The sequence below is a fragment of the Lycium barbarum genome, chromosome 9 (genome assembly GCF_019175385.1).
Source record: "Lycium barbarum isolate Lr01 chromosome 9, ASM1917538v2, whole genome shotgun sequence".
NCBI classification, from domain to species: domain Eukaryota; kingdom Viridiplantae; phylum Streptophyta; class Magnoliopsida; order Solanales; family Solanaceae; genus Lycium; species Lycium barbarum.
Window position 1 is genome coordinate 9,003,643 of NC_083345.1, and position 20,137 is coordinate 9,023,779.

A 20,137-nucleotide genomic window follows, 5' to 3' on the forward strand; every position below is an offset into this window, starting at 1 on the left:
CTTCGTTCAATTAATACTATCTACACCACATCTACAATGATATAGCATTTGATAAGACTTTCAGATAAAAAAATCAATTCTAATAAATTCGAGACGATACTTTTTGCTATTTTTTTATAAGCACGGAGCTATCTATATATGAGAAGACATGTCATTAGGGTTTCATATACCAAAAGACTTTATTAACTACCTCAGCATTATAATAGGCCGTTTTTTTGTATTGCTTACGTTATTGTATAGTTTACATGGCAGTTAGAGATAGGTCACCATATAGTTCTATTAGGGGTAAATGTATTATATTTGCACGCCCTTTTCCCTTAATAATTAGTCTATTAAATTATATTTTCCGTAATATAAGATCTGACTACATTCATGTTTTTTAAGGTATTCGTTCTAAATTGTTGGTTTAATGTATCTGTTCACATTGATTTTTTAGTACGTACTATGTACATGTATGTAGATAGATAAGTATGTAATTATTGAAGCAATTATTCTTCAACGGTTTTTATTTTTATTTTTATTTACTTTTGGCAGTAGGGTCCGAAATGGTCCAGCTAAGCGAACCGCGTTTTTTCCATTAGTACTAGTACCAAGAAAAAAATGTCTTTTTATCTTTAATTTATCGGTTCGTTTTATCGTGATAATTTGTGTTAAATAGAAAAAGTCAATATATCGGCTAAGGGCAAAATTGCGTAGTCAAACTCTTCAGCAGGTGTATGGTCAACATTTTGGCTGTGATTTTCCTAGGGTGTTGCAATATTTTGGACAGCGTTTATTCAAAAAAAAAAAATGTGAAATTAAAAATTCCAAGTATCATTAGCGAAAAGTTTTTTAATTGTTAAAAATCTTCTTTTCTAAAAGTGGAATATCTTCGTCTATTTTGTATTTGATTGAAAAGTTTTAACAAGTTTGAGAAAAAGATTTCGTTGCTCTTTGAAACAAACGTCAAAATGGAAATAAAAAAGTAACAACAGCAACAATAATATACCTAGTATAATTTCATAAGTGGGGTATGAAAAGAGTAGGATATAATAAGACTGAAATAAAAAGTAAAGGCTAAAATATTTAGGAGCACCGTCGATGAATTTGTAAGCATATAATAAGCGTCTATTAATATTTCCTGAGATTAATAAGATAAATTAATACGGAAATGAGGTGTCATTACATTAACTTGTAATTGCATTAACACTTACATTTCACCTTTGCTCATTTAATTTAATATATTAAAAAAAGGTGAAACACTCACAAAACAAAGTTATGGAATCAGATCTTCAGCATTTGACATTCGACCAATAATGTCATATATTATTAGTCACATGAAGGCATTACAATTATGAGTTTCTAATTACAAATAAGACGGAATAATTTCTATTTAGAGGGCAAGCTAAATTTATGATAGCAGTCAATCCAGTACATTGATTTAGTAAGCAACAAAAAGTCGTTGTACCGTATATAACTGGTCACAAAATAAAATGAGAAGGCTTGATAACAATTGAAAGAGATCGATGCTTTGTTCCTTTTCTAGCTTGAATTGTTCGCAGATTAATGCAAGTATAACTTGACAGCTTTAATGATTTACAATATTTATTTCACTAATCAATAATGTAATTATATTACATGTCATGAATACAAACTAAATCGTCAAGATTCACAATCTATACTCATATTGAATTATAAAATATTATTTTAATATTTCGTATAAAAATACTTTTACTCTTCTGAAGAATCAACTTTCACAAAATTTTAATTAAGAGGAAGAGATTTTATGTATATTATTGGGAGAAGTAAAGAATGTATTTTTTTCATTTTATTTTATTCTATTCTATTTTATCTCATTTTCCTGGATTAACCAACATTCATGACCTAGATTTCTTTTGTTAATTAAAAATTGAAATACGCAGTGTTTTTTTGGCTTGCCTAAGAAACAAAAGTATGGTCAAAGAATGTAGGAAATTAAAAGTCGTGACTGCACCTTTAAGGTGAAGTTGATTGGTATTTTGGTGTCACATATAGTCTAACAAAAATCCAATAAAAAATAAAAAATGTATCGATCAGAATTAGTAGTCACGCTCAGGTTTTCGCACACATGCGAAGCAACTAAACAACAAAAATACAAATATGAACCTATGAAAGTGTTTAATTGCTTATTATTTGGCTTAAGTCACTAATGACTCCTTAAAGTTGTGCACAAAATTCAGTTTGACACCTCAACAAACCCATTTTCCTACTATTAGACACTTTAATATTAACAAATGCGTACCTATCAAACACAAAATGACAATTGGTTTAAAAACTATCACGTGTGTAGCTCACACACGAATGACCTGAAAAAGTCACAAATAAAACTACGACATGTGACACAAGGGTCCAAAATAACTATAAGAAGACGACTGGTCGTTTGTTGGTTGGGAGGGAGGGGGGTTGCTTTTTTATTTTTTTGGTTCAGATTTTTTTCTTCAAATATGAGTAAAAAGTTCTTTTAAAGTTATTCAATTATAGCCATATGTCAATTAAAGAAAAAAAATATAAGTTTTTTCTGGGAAAAAAAAAGGAAAATATTATTTGGGATTCATCCACGCGCTCAAGGAAAGTGAGAAATACTTTTTTGCTATATCAGTGTTTTGTGTTTAATAGGTGTACTTTTTGAATAATTTATGTGTTTAATAGATACTAGTTCTAGGTGAGGTGTCAAACTGAATTCTGTGGACAACTTTAAGAAACCACTAGAATTTTGCCCTAACATCTCAAATGAGTTCTTTTAAATGTTTACAAATACAAAATTGAAGAACATACACACACATAGAAGAGGTACTACTAGGAACTTGATCATCGATAAGAGGTACTACTAGGAATTCCTCTCGACGCAAATCATAATTTCATGATGTTAATAGTGTTAATAATGGATCAAGGAAGCTGGTGGGTTATTATTTGTTAGTGTTTACATTAATTTCTAAGCTAGAATACATCAAGTCTTTAGAATAGAGAATATTTTAATAAGAATTTTTTTTTCTTTATAACACTCTTAGATCTCATTTGTTTGCACTTAATGATAGTCCGAGTCAGAATGGTTCAGAACTTAGGTCATTAAGTACATTTATTTACATTAAGATTTAAACACTTATTTGGTCTGTACAGGTCTTAATCATTAAAATTTTGAACAAAGTCTTAATATCGTTAAGAGTTATGTTTGTGTGAATAATTTTCACCATCCCTATGTCCATAACCAACAATCACCACTACTAATCACCTCTTCATCATAATCACCACCACCACCTTTGCCATAACAATCACCACTAACAACCACAATTGCTGCCAATCACTATTGTCAGTTGCTACCACCAGTGGCGGAGCCAGGATTTCCGTCGAGGGGGTTCAAAATATAAAAAAGTGAACATACGAAGAAGTCTAAAGGAATTCAACATCTACTATATACACATAAAAAATAATTTTAACCTTGTAAAAACAGTGTTTTTTCCACACTATGACACCTCCATCATTATAATTACATCCACCACTGCCGTCATTGCTGCCGCCATCACTATCAGCCACTACCATTATTGCAACCAATCCCTACTACCAACCACCTTCACTATCATAACTAGCACCCCGCCAACTACTATTAACACCATCATCAACACCAAGCATTCTTTAGCTACTATCATAACACCGCCTACTAACATCAACCTACTCCCACTATCACAACCACCACCATTATTAACCACTAGCACCAACCGCCACCATTACAAACCATCTGATTTTGGCAAAAAATACCTGCTGGTTGGGCTTCTGTCTCTACGATCAGTGTCCATTTCACTCCACCAACTGAAAAAAAAATAAAAAAATTCACTCCAACTCGCCAAACTTCTCACGATATATTGAGCATCCTCTATGCTGATAAGAGTCACTGTATAGTAAAGAAAAAGGAAAAAAAAAAGTCTTGCTTTTTCATAAATGCAAAGAGAAAAAACTCTCAATTTAAAATCTTATTTTACAATCTTCAATCAATTAGAGGAAAAGAAAATCAAGACTTTCCTTTTTCTCTCTCACACAGTATAATGTGTGTTGATGCCACCAAATCACACACACACAAAGTGGTCATCCCCACTCCCTCCCCACACACAATTCTTCTTCTTCAACTAACACAAATACAATATCTTGCCTTTCCCACTTTTTCTTTTCCCTCTTTTAGGGGTTTCTTTGTTTTTTTTTTCTTTTCACCATTCACAATTTAACTGTGTTATTTCAACAACCCAACTATCTTGATTTTACTTGCCACACAAAAATATTCATTTTTTCCTTTCTGGGGTTTCTTGATTTGGTACAATTAAGCATTGTTGAAGCATTTCTTGAGGTAAAGTTTGAGTCTTTATTGTTTTTATTGCTTTTCCTTTGTTGATTTGGTACAGTGCAAGCACAATTAAGCATTTTTGTAGAATTTTTTTTGAGGTAAAGTTTGAGTCTTTATTGTTATTATTGCTTTTCCTTTCTTGGTTTTGTTGATTTGGTACATAGCTAGCACAATTAAGCATTTTTTGAGGTAAAGCTTGAGTCTTTATTATTATTATTGCTTTTCCTTTTTTTGTATATATGGTTATTTAGTTAAGGTTAGTTTTTGGGATCGGCTACTGATGTCTTACTGATTTTTTTTTAATTAAAAAAGTGGTTTTCTTTGATATTAACTTGAACTTTGCTTTTTTTTTTTTTAGAGAATTTTGTATTTATGGGTTGTTAATTACCAGTTTTTTTTTTTTTGGTCTTTTTCTTTGTGAATTGTGACTTAATTGAGCAATCGCTTGTTAAGGGTTTAAAATTAGAAAAAGATATGTTTCTTACTATTGTCAAATTGATAGTACTTATAGTCATTTGGTTTGAAACCAATGGGGTCCTTATTTTTTTTTTTGGTTATAAAATATTTCTGTAATTTGATTTAAGTAATGGATTTTCATTGTTCCATGATATATAGAAGATCTATCTTATGTGCTATTTACTTCCCATGTTGGTTTTGATTGACAAGCAATTTTGAAGTTCTAGATTTCTACTGTGTGGTTATCTGAAATCCACTTTGTTTACTTTTTTTCTCTTTATTCTTTATTCATGGAATAAGTCCTATTATCTTCTTTTTTCTGTTAATTTTTTTGGATGGCAGTGCTGGTGGACAGTTTATGAGATTTAGTCTAACAGTAATGTAAAGTGTATTATTTTGCTAACCTATAATTAAACAATCGACCAAAATGAGAATGCAGAAATTTCAGATTTTGACAGTTTTAGTTGCCTGTAATGGTCAGTTGATTGAATGCCTTTTCCATTTGTCCACCAGGGCTGAGCATTGAAATGGTTCCTTGCTGTGCTTTGAAGCTTGGCTTATAATTGATTTCTCTGAATACTTTTTGACAAAGGAAGACGAAATTGCGCTTGCAGAGTTCTAGCTCTTGTGATTATTGCTCCTATCTTTTGTAAGTTGACCAAGGTGGAGGATGGAGAGTGCCAAACGATGGTTCAGTAAGCTTGTCAAAAAAGATAAGCCCAAGCCTCCGAAGAAGCAGGAAACTACTAGTAATGGGAAAGAAGGGTCAAAATTGTCATCACATGAGGAAACACCTTCAACTGCCACTAAACAGAAAGTTGCAGCTGCCAAGCAGTACATAGAAAAACACTACAAGGAACAAATGAAGAGCTTGCAGGAGCGTAGAGAGCGGTATGGTAGTCTTCCTTCTCCTTAGGATAACTGTCAATTAATATTGGTCATTCCTAGATGTGTGTCCTTGCAATGAAAGTTCATTTGAGTTATGTTCTGACTTGTGTTTACTGCGGGAGGGTTGAATAAAGATGAAAAATGAACTTAACTCTTAATAAACATTGGAAAGCTGATGACATCTATGCATAACTATTTTCTTGATGACATCTATGCATAACTATTTTCTTGTCCCTTCTCGTGATCATCCTTGAATCTATTATCCCGTTCCAAAAGGTTTTAATGTAGGTTTCTGTTGATTATGTTGTTAGCAGTAACTTTTCTGATAAAAAAATAAATCGATAACTTCAGAGAGGGATAATTGAAAAGGATGTCATTACATAGAGGGTTCTCTGAACTCTCTCCTGAACAAGTCATATAGCCTCATCCTGGCAGCTGGAGTTGGTTTATAAATTGTCGCGACATTTCATTCTTTTGTTGGTAGTTAGACGATAGATGATATATTTGCAAGGAGGTGCCTGCAAAATTGCTTACCCAGATTTTCACAACAAAGTGTTCCAGACAGCTGGAAATGAGCTTTGTGTTTTTTTTTTTTGGATAACTGAGAAACCCCTGAGGGCCTGCTGGCGCACGGTTTGAAATTAGGTGGATAATGGGCACCCGTCTACCCTTCTCTACTTAAATATCAGAGGCTTTTGGGTTCGAACTCGTGACGTGCGCCTAACCCACACATCACGTGTTGCACCCATTTGGTGACCTGTTATGCCTTTGAGAAATTACAAGCGTAGTTCAAGTGGTTACCCTGGTATGTTTGCATGTAGAATATGCCAAGTTTTAGATCGAAGGTTCAGTGGAATCAAATGTTTAAAAGAGCACTAAGGGCCACCCGAAGAAAGTAACCTGGACGCTTTGTTAGTGGCTCTTTGGATGTCATTCCTAGTTCTAATGTTTTAGAGGTTTTGGTTCTGCCTATCGGGTTGGTGCAAAATTTAAACCTTTCGTGAGCACCAAGAGATTGATCCTGGGTATAAGGTATTTATGTTTGCAGATATAGTTAATATCAGAATGCAGTTTACCTTTCACAAGTCATCTTGGTTCATCAAGAAACTGATAATTCTACCACCTCAATCCTTTCTCCATGTATTTTCTCCCATTGAAGCGAACAATCCAACATCTATTGTATCTTCACCGTTCTACCCTTTATTAAACAATTTTGCTCTTAAACATTAAAAATACTGTTGTATCTGATGAGCTTGTTCTGGATAGTATCGGATAATAAGTCCCTTTATGTTGTTAGCCACTTAGCCCCTGGAAGTTCATGGGAAAATAATCAGGTTCATGAGGCAAATGAGGATATAGGAAATGTATCAGAATTTCTGATGGTTTTCTGTGTGCCACCTTGAGGTAAATTAATTCCTTGCAATGATTAAACATTCATGGAGAAACATTATGTGAAATGAAAATAGATACAGGATTTCATTCCCTTTTTGGGTCATGTGAGGCTCATATATTCATGCCAATCAGGACTAGGTAAAGTTATAGAAGTTCTTAACTCTTGCCGAGTTTTTTCCTGCATTTTGGCTTTTATTGATAGAGACCTAGTTATAGGTTTTCAAGGGAAATTGGTGGGAGTTTTAGGGAACTCTAAATTGCCTTTTGGGTATATGGATTTGACTTCTAATATATATCTTTGTAGATATATCTTTTGTTGTGAAATCTTTGCCTCAAACTGCAAATATGAACTTTTGGTGCCTATGACGTTCCTTTTAGCATAGCTGACTTGCTATTGTCGAGAACCATATTATTGTGTAAGATCCCAACTTTTGTATATGACTTGTATTCCTGGAATTTCCACCCTATTAGTACAATTATTACAAACCGAGAGAAGTTTGCTTGAGATAGTTTCGTCATGTCCTGCGTCGACCTCCAGATGCACCAGTCCATAGATGTGCAACCAGGACGAGTGAAGGTATTTAAAAGAGGCCAAGGTAGGCGCAAAAGCACATGGAAGGATGTTTTCTCGAAAGACCTACAATTTCTTTGAATCCATACAGACCTAGCGAAAGATGAGAGTACAATGGAAGAAAACAATTTTTACAGGCAATAAAAATCATGTAAATAAAAAAAGGTGATATCAATAGTTGGAAGATGTTTTAGTCATGTTGATCATTTGCTTTAGGTCTTATGCTTTCGAGGACTTTCTTTAACCCTATTTGAGATCTTTATGCTAATAGAAAATATATAAATTTCTAGTACATTTTGCTCCCAAGGGTTAGCTCATCTGGCAAAGTTTGATAGACTTGTGTCTTAGTTCACAAGTTCGAGCCCTGCTCCATCACCCCATTCTTTTATCTTTTTCATGTTTATTGTGCTTTAAATGTATTGTGCGTACAAAAATCAATTTCTCTTGAAGAATAATCATCGTTTGCTTGCTTTGTTGCAGACGCAATATGCTTGAAAAAAAATTAGCTGATGCTGAGGTTTCTGAGGAAGAACAGAGCAATTTACTGAAGTACCTTGAGAAAAAGGAGACAGAATTTATGCGCCTTCAAAGGCATAAAATGGGTGCTGATGATTTTGAGCCTTTGACAATGATAGGAAAGGGTGCATTCGGGGAGGTCTCTTTCATTATATCTTACCAAATACACACATACTTTAGTCCTTCATGTCTGACCAGCATAATTGTCAAAGAGAACTGTGATTGGCAACCTTTTAAATTTCTTTTTAATTCTACTTATCAAGCTTGTATCTTTTTCCCTCGGGGTTCGAGCATCCTTTGGGAGAAATAAAACTAATATAGGTTAAGCTAAGAGCACCCAAGGGTGTGGCCTAGTGGTCAATGAAGTGGATTGAGAAATGAGATCTCAGGTTCAAATCCCAATGTAGCAAAAAAATTGGTGCTTTCTTTCCGTATGTCCAAACCTTGGTGGTTGGAATTGCCCGATACCTGTGCTGGTGGGAGGTAGCGGGTACCTCATGGAATTAGTCGAGGTGCGCGCAAGTTGACCCGAACACCATGTTTATAAAAAAAAACACAATTACACACACAAACACACACATATTAATAGATAGAGAGAGAGAGAGAGAGGGTCATTATGTCCTTGGGTAGAAATATTTTCCTGGTTGTTTTCTACATCATAGATACTCAGATAATTAGAAATTGGAACTCTTTCCCTAGTGAACTGTTATAGGTTCTTTTATTCTTGCCGGGGCAGACCAATTGGAACTCTCTCTCTCTCTCTCTCTTTTTCTCTCTCTTCATCTTTCACCTGAATCAGAAATATAGATAGCTTTGGAGATTATATTTCTTTTTGACCTTGTAAACTTATTTTGTCTTGCTTCAGGTTAGAATATGTAGGGAGAAGGCAACTGGTCATGTCTACGCCATGAAAAAGCTTAAGAAATCAGAAATGCTTCGTAGAGGCCAGGTAAAAAACACGCAGAGCTCTATCAATAGTTACTGGGTGATTGTTTGTGTTGGTTAATGCATACTAATTTTTGCTGATCAACTGTGTTTGTTAGGTTGAACATGTTAAAGCCGAAAGAAATCTGCTTGCTGAAGTGGAGAGCAATTGCATTGTTAAGCTCTATTGCTCTTTCCAAGATGAGGAGTATCTTTATCTAATAATGGAGTATCTTCCTGGTGGAGATATGATGACTTTGCTGATGCGCAAGGATACTTTAACAGAAGACGAGGCCAGGTTTTATGTGGGGGAGACGGTCCTTGCTATAGAATCTATCCATAAACACAATTATATTCACAGGTGGCTATGAAATTTTGTTTCTGTGTTATGTGATTGCAGTGACCTTTCACTGTTTTTCTTTTCTGTTCCTTTTCTCCATTGTTTCCTGATCCAGGAGGAATAATCTCTTCTATCCCAAATTTGCAGAGATATCAAGCCTGATAACTTACTACTTGATAGACACGGGCACATGAAATTATCAGATTTTGGATTATGTAAACCACTGGACTGCAGTAATCTTCAGGAAAAGGATTTCACAGCGGCAAATAAGTTAAGTGGTGCTCTTCTAAGCGACGGACGTCCAGCCCCTCCAAGGCGCACTCAACAGGAGCAACTGTTGCATTGGCAGAAGAATAGGAGGATGCTTGTAAGTTCCGTATTACAACCATGATAAATAAGCCTTTTATTTTCAAAATCTTAAACACAACCCCAGTGCCTTCCTTCTGATCCTTCTTAAAGTAAAACGATTAGAATAGGAGAGAGAACTTAAGGACAAGTTAGAGGAAAAGCTCCTTTCCTAAGATATAACATATGGTACAAAAATATATGCATGAGAGCCATCTGGATGTATATATGTGTCCTTGCTTTGGTAGCTCTTTTGGTTTCCCAAGGATAGCTGTAGCTGGGGCAAAACCCCCGTTCTTCGCTCCACGAATTAGAGAAAGTCGGTAAGAGAGATTGAACCTGCAATACCACTTCGGTGCCAGAGTGGAGATTATGTTCAACAAAGCCGAATTTGCCAAGCCGTTTAGGTCATGGAAGATGTTGTACGCCTCTGTGTTGTAAACTAATGCATGATTGACTCTTAAAGTTACTACTGAGGACAAAAAGGCTTGCAATAATAGTGAACTGTCATTCTCTCTCCTCCTCCTTTATCTGATCAACTTCTCTCTCTCTCTCTCTCTCTCTTTTGTCTTAATTCTCTATCATCACTTCTCTTGGTTGGAGCTCTTGCCTATATTTCTATCACTTTGGTTTCATGATTTGCCAACAGAGTTTCCTTTTCAATACCTTGTTTGATCATAAGAGTGTGATATACTCCACTGCTATGCACTCCCTCTTCATTCCCTCCTCCCCAGTTTAGTTTCTATTTTCAGATCTTTCTTCTAATCCCTAGCTCTTTTCTCAAGCAACTACCTTTAACCGTACCCTAGCAGCTGGACTGGAAGTATTTGGGTGAATTCTTTTCTTATTGGATATTGTTGTGGAATTTAGTAAGAGTTCTTCCCTTACCCCTGCTTCTGTCTAGGAAGGGATAGTGCCAAATGGTTATTTTTTATAGCTCCTTGTATTCATTACATGGAATCATGTTAACACAATGATTCCTTGCAGGCTTATTCCACTGTTGGGACACCTGATTACATTGCTCCAGAGGTTTTACTGAAGAAAGGATATGGATGTGAATGTGATTGGTCAGTATCTTCCTAGTATTATGTTCTCTCTGTCAAGTCAAAGCTTATCTGTTTTATTACATTTTCTGCATGTTCCTTTCTCAGGTGGTCACTTGGCGCGATCATGTATGAAATGCTCGTGGGATATCCACCATTCTATTCTGATGAACCTATGTCCACCTGTAGAAAGGTAAGAACGGGAATTTGCTCTCTTGGGTTATGCATGCTGAAAAGTCTTTAGTGTTTGGAATCCACTGGTTATCATCTGTGCCCATTCATACCTTTGGTCTTGTTACTCATGACCTTAGCTATTCTTTTGTTTGACTTTAAATTTTGGATTATGTTGGAGAGTTCAGGTTTTCTGGTGTTTCAATTAGTTAGTTTTCTGGTTAGGGGCACACAACTCAAACTATTAGAACTGAAGCGAAGATATTACTATTGAAAATTCAATACTCCGCAAATAAATTGAACTGCTTGCCAAGACTCCGAGACTGATCCATATGCACTGTCTAAGTTGATAAGAGATCTGGAAATGTAATTCTCTGTCTGAGCACAGTGAGGGGTTTGGTATGTGAAGGAAACACTTGCCAGCTATTTGCTAATAATCATTATGATTCGTTCAGTATCTCACTTATATAGAAAGGACCTGGAGGAAGTAATACAGCTTAAAATTTATCATTATGCATTTAAATACATGCCTCTTAAGTTTTATGGTGCAGAATCTCATGCTCTGTTTAGTTCATCCAGAGTCTGAGGGACACCAAATATCCTGGGGCAGAAGCCTATGTATTCAAGGGGTTTAATGGGATTCTGGAAACTGGATGACATGCAGCTTTTTTGCGTCCACCATATATTAATGATCTATATGTGCATTCCAATATTTACTAACGTAATATGCCAGCAACTTACATAAGTTAACCTGGAAAGAATGCATTCTTATGACATCTTTCTAGGCACATAAGTGTCAGTATAGGTAAAACACATATTAAATGGATTTGCTACATGGCCAATTTTAAACTACAACGGGCAAGGCTCAATCACTATTTAGGGATTGGATCTTGATACCTGTATATTCTTGTTTGACATGCATAACCATTTCATTGTGACAGAGGCTGCAGTGTTGTGGGTAAGGTCCAAAAAAATTTGTCTTCTCTAAGCATAATTATTGCATTTGGCAACATTTGCTCAAGATGACTTCTAAGAGCGTTTTTTCTTTGTTGCCGATTTCATCTTGTTCTTCTCACATTTTCTTAACTATCGAAATGCTACTCTAGATCAGTTATATTGCATCAATTGTAATGTATATAACCTTTGGTGAAAACTTGGAATATTTGCATGAATCGTTGTAGGTTTCGACCTTGAAGTTCCATTTTGATCCTTTCTAGATGACACTCGATTTATGTCTTGTTGTTACAGATTGTAAATTGGCGGACTCATCTTAAATTTCCTGAAGAGGCAAAACTATCTCCAGAAGCAAAAGATCTCATATGCAAACTCTTGTGTAATGTAGAGCAGAGGCTTGGGACCAGGGGTGCTAGTGAAATAAAGGTACTTGGTGTATTCAATGTGAAATCCCTTGAACACTTAGAATGGGATTAGGCTTGGACAACTTTAATCGGTTAACTGTGTTTCAGGCTCACCCATGGTTCAAAGGTGTTGAATGGGATAAACTTTATCAAATGAAAGCTGCATTTATTCCAGAAGTTAATGACGAGTTGGATACTCAGAATTTTGAGAAGTTTGAAGAGGTATGCAGATCGCCTTGCAGTCTTGGTTTCCCCATCAGTGCTACAGTAACCCTTTCTGTGCTATTCTTATTTGCTCGTCTCTCATGTCTTCCTTTGCAATTTTTGTTTGCAGGGCGACAATCAAATTCCAACAGCAGCAAAATCAGGTCCATGGAGGAAGGTTAGTATCGATTAACTGCCAGTGAATTCATATTTTGTAGGGGAATTCTAAATGACAACTTAGAATTCCTGTCCATGTACTACTTCTCTATGTGGCAATTTAACTGAATTGTCAGTAATAAAAAACCAAGACCGATATATCTAATTATTGAGCTCCTAGTGAGCTAGCAGAGATGATGATTTTTGGTAGATAAGTTCCGTAGTTGTGCAGAATAAGTATAAAGTCATTTTTTGCTGTTTCCAAAAAATCGATGTAATTATTTCTAAGGCATTGTAAAGAATATAGGGTAAAAGGCAGTTGAAAGGGAAGATGCTGCTTCCTTTATCAGAAACTAATTGTAAGCAATTTGCTGAGAGAATGCTGAAATGCAAGGTAAGGCTGCGTACAATAGACCCTTGTGGTCCGGCACTTCCCCGGACCCTGCGCATAGCGGAAGCTTAGTGCACCGGGCTGCCCTAACTGTTTCAGTGTTGAGTAAGAGGAAAATGTTTCATTTTTCTATTTATCATCAGCTAATTTGGTTGTCAGTAATGATCATAGTGATTCATGTGGCTATATTGGTTCATCAACTTCTATTGTCTTTTTCATCATGCACTCTTTATAATATTCCTAGCATTGTTAAACCTGCTCTTGACCTTTCTGTTTGTTGTTACAGATGCTCTCCTCAAAGGATGTCAACTTTATGGGTTATACTTACAAAAACTTTGAGATTGTGAATGATAATGATGTTGCACAAATGGGTATTTAGCTTTTCCTTGCATTAAATTATAATTAATTCATTTGATCTATTTTGAAGTTATCTTGCCTAGTATAAGAATGATTTCATTTCTGCTTTTATCTGTGCTTTGCTAATCAATCCTCTGTTTTTCAAGTATTAAATAGTTTTTTTTTTTTTGGTAATTTCCAGTTTGTGATTTGTCTTGAAATGTTTATTTCTATTTTTTCAGCTGAATTGAAGAAGAAGAGCAACAAAGCTAAGAGGCCAACTGTGAAGTCGCTTTTCAGTAGGATATCTGTCCCTCTTTTTAAATTTATCCTGGTTTTCATATACTACTTTAGACTAGAATTATTACTTCTCTAAGCATTGCTCTTAGAAAAAGAGAAGCAATAGCCAAGGAATGGGAATAATAGTTGCATGTCTTCACTTGCTCAAGTGTTGGTCATGTTCAGAAGACCTTATCCCAGGAAGTGAATTGCAACTTATACTGGGATTGAGCATCACCATCCTTCATATTTATAGAGTACTAAAGAGCAGGAGTTGAAGGGATTTTTTTTGAATTACCCATAATGGTGGTAATTTGTCAGAAGGAAACAAGGGATAACTTTTTTTGATGGCCGAGAAACCCTTATGAGCCCAACCCTTGGAGTTAGGACCAACCGCAAGCTTCGAAACCGGGATAATGGGCCCGCCCCTCTACCCTTCTCCACTTAAGTACCATGCTTAGTTTGCTGGCGCAGGGCTCTAACCTGTGACCCAAGTCACTAATCCCTCAACCTTTGCCTCTTGAACCGACTCCTGGGGGCTTGAAACAATGGATATTATGAGCACTCAAGGGTGTAGCCTAGTGGTCACTGAAGTTAGTTGACAACCATGAGGTCTCAAGTTCAAATCCCCAACAAAGACAAAAACACTAAGGTGATTTCTTCCCACTTGTCCAAGCCTTGGTGGACAAAGTCACCCGTACCCATGCTGGTGGGAAGGTAGCAGGTACCCTGTGGAATTAATCGAGGTGCACTCAAGTTGGCCCGGACACAAAGGTTATTAAAAAAAAGTGGATATGGCGATCAGCTTTCTAGCAAAATAAAATTTTAAGTATTAGTTGACTCTCCATTTGCGATTTTTCTTTACAACTTTTGTCCATCGTTTTATGCTTTCATTCTCGTTATCCTTATGTTTATTCATCTGTCATGGATCATGAAGTTTCTAAGAGTTGGAGAGCCTAAGACAAATCTATATCTGAATTTCTCCGAGTGGTGTTAATTTCTCCAAAAGAAACGGAGGATATTACTATCAGCTTTCAAGAAAACGAGTTGATTATTGGTTGACTTTCTGTTTGGGATAGATTTGCAGCATCGTGTCCATCTGTTTCATGTGTTCTTCCTATGGATATAATTGGCTAAAATATGGATTTTCATATGTTTGTAGATGAGGATTCAGAGGCTACTAACTCTCAACAAGCTCATGGGAGTTTCCTTAATCTCTTACCTCCACACTTGGAAGAATCCTCAAAGCAGGCTGAACAACTATAGCTACGTCCAAAACTAATCTGTTAATAACTTCATGACCATAGCCAAAAACAAAGCAAACAGGACAACGTTAAATCCCTCGTCGAGTCAATAGCTTTTGTTGTTGTGTTTTTAACCTAGGTGTATTCCAAGTGTAAGTAAAGTACTCACGACGAAGGCAGTTTTGCAAATTCTGTTGTAACTGCCTTGGTTCATAGTTTGCGCTGCTTGTTTTGTGTAAATTATTTCTTGGAAGTACATATATCATTCTTTTTGTTGCTAGTTTGTAATTTTCCCCAACTCTCTAAGCTGCAGAAACTTGTGACCTTGTTGTAATCTCTTCCACTCTGGGTTTATTTATTTCAATAGCCCATCTAAAAATGAATATTCAGGTTTGCGTTCTTGCTGGTTATTTCTATTATATGGAGAAAGCAAAATTACAGAAATAAAGGACAGTTTCCATGGAGTTAGTCGAGATGCGCGCAGGCTGGGTCCGAACACCATGGTTATAAAAGGAAAAAAGAATAGGGAAAACGAAATCTGTATATCTAAACTTAGAGAACCATTTGTATGTTGGTTATTCAATATTTTCGTTTAGGAAAGGGTAAAAGATGCCCCTCTATTTTGGGAAAGGGTTAAAAATATCCTTCATTACAAATTTGGGTAAAAATATTACCCGGTCATTGCAGTTTTTAAATGTACCGCTATCTTAATGGAAATCTGGTAGGATATTTTTCCTTCCGTGGGATAAGGTATGTATTAGTCACAAGGCAATCTCCGCAAATTTAATTATGTAGAGCATATGTTAGAACTGTGTAAAATCTAAAAGAAAAAATTTACAAAAAACCGATCTAACAATCGAAACATTAAAATTAGCGTACACAACAATATTCTAAGTCAACAAGTTTCTTCCAAAATTATCTAATTATAGTTAAAATGTTTGAAAGAAAATGCAAAATGCCAATATTTCAGGCCGCGTATGTCAACAATTAAGGACCCTTTTGGCCATAAAAATTATTCATTTTTTGGAATAATTTTATTTGAAAATTAGTGTTTGGCCATGAAAATTTCAAATCCAACTTGAAGTTGTATTTTAAATTTAGAAAACAGTTTACAACTTATTTTCCAACTCACTTTTCACTTTTAAAGTTGTATTTAAGTACATTCAAGCTTGAACATTGATCTGAATATTCTTTTTAAAAAGTATAACCAAACACAATTCCAACTCTAACTCCAACTTCAACTCCAACTCCATAAATTTCAAATAAAGCGAAAAATAATTTGAATCTATGGCCAAACGCCTACTTAATACGTGTATGTTGGTCCAAGTATCATTCTTATAAAGAAAACTTAAGAAAATTTTGGGTTACAAGAAAATTTTGAAATGACTTCAAATTGTAGGAAAAGACTGAATTAGCCCCTGCTGGTTTAATTCACACTGAGAAGTGGCTGCAATGCCCTGACCATAATTGCCATGTTTGGTCGAAAATCTGGCTCTTCTTGAACACATAATCCTGCAAGAGCTGCCACCTGAGAGAGAATAGCCAAATAGTGGTTACATTCTGTAAAAAAAAAAAAAAAAAAAAAAATAGGCCTTGATTTACAAGAATTTGTTCAAAGATGAGGAAGAAAAAAACCTTAGCAATTGCCTTTGGAGGGTACTCATTGTTTAGTTTGGGATCAACACACTCCTTCACTTTATCTTCACTTAATAGAGGAGTTGCCTGTAGAAGATCATTGTGGATGAATCAGTATATTGAGGCATAAAGAGAGCTAAACATTAACGATTATTCTTTCCGTCTCAGTTTATACACTTTTTTCTTTTTAAACTTTCTAAAAAAAGACACATTTCTATATTTAGTAACAATTTAACTTTAAACTTCCCATGTTACCCTTACTGAAACGATTTATAGCCACACAAATAAGTCTTTGCTTATTTTAGACCACAAGTTTGAAAAGTTTTTCTTCATTCTTAAACTCTATATCAAGTTAAACATGTTCACATAAATTGGGACGAAACGAAGGGCGTAGGTAGGATAAGAACCTACCCATGTGACAAGACTTTGTTGCCCTTCGGGCATTGTATAATCTACTGGCTTCCTTCCTGTCAACAGCTCTAAGAGAATAACTCCAAAATTATAAACATCACTTTTCTGTGTTATTTGTCCTGTCATGGCATACCTGTATTATAAATTACCATCTTATTATGACACGATTTTCTTGTAAAAGTTCAGAAAAAAAGAGAATAAATCCTATTTTGAGTAGCTAATTACTAGGATATAACTGGTTAAAATGCAAGGCTTACTCTGGAGCATTGTAGCCAAAACTCTCTTGAACTCTAATGAAATGTTCTGAAGACTGATTTGTCAAGTCGAAATCAGCAATCTTTGTTGTAAAATCATCAAACAATAGTACATTGCTAGATCTGACATCACGATGAATAATTGACGGTTCCACTTTTTCATGTAGATATTCGAGGCCACATGCTACACCACAAAATATTTTAACTCTCTGATTCCATGTAAGAACTGAACCAGGCTTACCTACAACATAACAACCAAGAATCACTTATGATGCTGCAACAGAAACTAAAGAACTACAAAATCTAGCCTATACTTAGATGTAAAATATGTTATTGTACTGAGGCAACAAAGGGTTTGTGTAACATGTTATTCTGAAGCTGAATGTCTAGCACTTATCTAGAGTGACCTGAATGAATTCATGTTGATCAAACCAAGAATCAAGCATTGGAAAGTTTATTTATGGTTCAATTATCGACATACCATGTAATACATCATGCAGCGTGCCCATGGTTGCAAACTCGTAAACCAAGATTCGGTTGTTTGCTTCTAAGCAGTAACCCATCAGAGTCACAAAATGCTCATGCTTAAGTCTTGAAACCATTTGTAACTGTGTACACAAGAAGGAAAATATTTTGAGAGATTGTTCTATTCATCCCAAAATAGTGAGGAAAATATCCAGTACTCGAAGACACTCACCTGTTCTGCGAAGACAGAATCTGGTTCCGGAGAAGAACTAGTATCCAATTGCTTTATTGCTACTTGTTGGCCATTGCTTAATTTAGCACCAAAAACACGGCCATAGGATCCCTCGGCAATCAGAGCTTTCTGCCCAAAGTTATCAGTGAGTATAGTTAGCACATCCAAGGACATCTCTGCATGTACCTCAATTGGTGGAACTTTATGAGGAGCTTCACTTGGCTCTTTTACTTCACTTGCTGCATTATCTAAGAAACAACATTGAAGACATAATTAAGTTAATAAAAGTGTGTTCTCTCTAGCAGCTTAAGCTTTTAAATGAGATGGTTACACAGTTCAAGAGTTTTCATCAATACAATATAGGTGTTGGGGAGGGCTGGAAGAAGGACGTGCGGTCAAAATCTTCCTCATTTCACCAATAAGCCAAATGTTTACGATTGAGCTAAATAAGTCAGAATACCCAAAAACACCCCTAAAATTGATTCGGATTATTAGTTTTCTCCTTAAATTATGTCTAGTCTTAATTAGCCCCTGAGCCTGACTATTTGAAAAATACCCCATGTGGGAGCTAATTTTTCAAATTTTCTTCATTCTCACGCGCCTAAAAGAGAGTGTGTTCACACTCTTTGACGCTTCAGCTTTTTAAGGGGGTAAAGGCTATCAAATAGCCAAGTTCAGGGGGATAATTAAGACTAGACATAATTTAGGGAGGAAACTAACAATCTGAAGTTTAGGGGCGTTTTTAGATGTGTTTGTGGTTTGTTTGACTAGAAGGCCTTATAAATTTCAAGCTAACACATGTAAATCAACATGATCATATCATGTCCAACTAAGTCGATTTAGATCATATGGACCGAGTTAATGAGTTATATATCAAGAACTTGATGGTCTAGCTAGACTATCATTACACCATTCTTAACAAACAAATAAGCAGAAAGAGATGAAAGGAAAATAAAGCCCATTTTGCAAGGCTAAAAGGTTAACTATGATACAGAAGAAAGCTTCTTAACCTTGTTTGTAGAATCTATCCTTGATGAAATTAATGATAGCCTTAATGTAACTAATGATGATGATAGACACAATAGCACTGATGATAAGGAAGCCATAGTTGCCAAGATTTGATTCTGAAGAGGAAGACATTGCTCTACTTCAATTTTGGTGTTAATTTCTTTTCTTGTTTTTATAACAAGCAATGGGAAAGGTTTCAGTCACATAACAACTACTAGTATTATTTTAAATAATACAACAGCAATTTGCAGGCTGCTAAGGCATGTTGAGTTGTTCAAAAGTAAACTTGCATTGACAATTAGTTGATTGTTCAAAGCAACCAGAGAATAAAATCAAAAGTGCTTACATGGGGTTGCAATCTTAGGCCAAGTTACTTAATTCATTATTTTTTCAGTCTACTTGCAAGACACCGAATCTTTGGATAGCCCTTTATTATTAGCAAATGATTCTTTTTTTATTCTATTTAAAATTAAATCTACGTATGTGCTCTGAATAGTGGCAGCCTGGCAGGGAACGAAAACTCGAGTTTATCTCCAAACCACTAATTACAAACATAGGACAGCTCTCTTGCAATGAATTACTCCATCCAGTTCCAACATTTTTTTTACATGTCCCTTAAGAAATATTAATTAGGAGGGATATTTGACAAAATTTATCCTTATTTATGCCTAAGTTATAATCTCTTTCCATCAAATGTTTACTCTATTTGTGTGTCATCTCAATTGATGACAAATCTACTAAGAGTAAAATGAGAAAAAAATTATTAATTGTCTTGAACTTGTAAGACGATAAATAATTTGAGATAACTTTTTTTAATAACCATAATAAATAATTTGAGACGTAGGGAGTCTTAGCAAGGGACAGAGAAAAAACAAAAAAGGATAAGAAAATGTGAAAAAATAAACAAACAAACGAAAAAAAAGAATATAAGGATGTGTGAATGCATTGACTGTTTCAATTAATGATTGATATGGGAGTTTAATAAGCATCATGGCCGATAGAAACTTTATTTTTGAGTCAGCAAAGGCTATAATGGTTCGAATAAAGAGTAGGTCGGTAGATGTGGCAACTATACTAATTAGAGAACTTTGGGACGTTTAGAGGCTACCTTAGAATTAGTTCAGATCATTTAATTTACTCCATCAGTTCACTTTTACTTATTCATTATTT

General features: G+C 35.3%; 2 protein-coding genes across 4 annotated transcripts; one reads left to right on the forward strand and one right to left on the reverse strand.

Annotated features, from left to right (window-relative positions):
* Window positions 1–3,989: 3,989 nt before the first annotated feature.
* Window positions 3,990–15,363, forward strand: LOC132608865 (uncharacterized). 3 transcript variants are annotated; one of them, XM_060322636.1, is made up of 14 exons: window positions 3,990–4,351; window positions 5,419–5,695; window positions 8,136–8,310; window positions 9,037–9,120; window positions 9,215–9,456; window positions 9,583–9,802; window positions 10,768–10,847; window positions 10,932–11,016; window positions 12,243–12,374; window positions 12,461–12,574; window positions 12,687–12,734; window positions 13,390–13,474; window positions 13,682–13,738; window positions 14,881–15,363. In XM_060322636.1, exons 2-14 carry the CDS (start codon window positions 5,475–5,477, stop codon window positions 14,982–14,984), a joined length of 1,647 nt encoding a protein of 548 aa, XP_060178619.1. In that variant the 5' UTR covers window positions 3,990–4,351; window positions 5,419–5,474; the 3' UTR covers window positions 14,985–15,363. The 3 variants fall into 3 exon arrangements, with proteins under 3 accessions (XP_060178619.1, XP_060178618.1, XP_060178620.1); XM_060322635.1 differs by having other exon boundaries at window positions 3,991–4,351; window positions 5,318–5,695; XM_060322637.1 differs by lacking the exons at window positions 3,990–4,351; window positions 5,419–5,695; window positions 8,136–8,310 and adding an exon at window positions 8,366–8,683.
* An 829-nt stretch (window positions 15,364–16,192) lies between these two features.
* LOC132610093 (probable protein kinase At2g41970) lies at window positions 16,193–19,279 on the reverse strand. Its single transcript, XM_060324352.1, has 7 exons — window positions 18,970–19,279; window positions 17,960–18,207; window positions 17,744–17,870; window positions 17,266–17,503; window positions 17,009–17,141; window positions 16,598–16,684; window positions 16,193–16,490 (listed from the first exon to the last, which is right to left on the reverse strand). Exons 1-7 carry the CDS (start codon window positions 19,097–19,099, stop codon window positions 16,389–16,391), a joined length of 1,065 nt encoding a protein of 354 aa, XP_060180335.1. The 5' UTR covers window positions 19,100–19,279; the 3' UTR covers window positions 16,193–16,388.
* Between the last annotated feature and the right edge of the window lie 858 nt (window positions 19,280–20,137).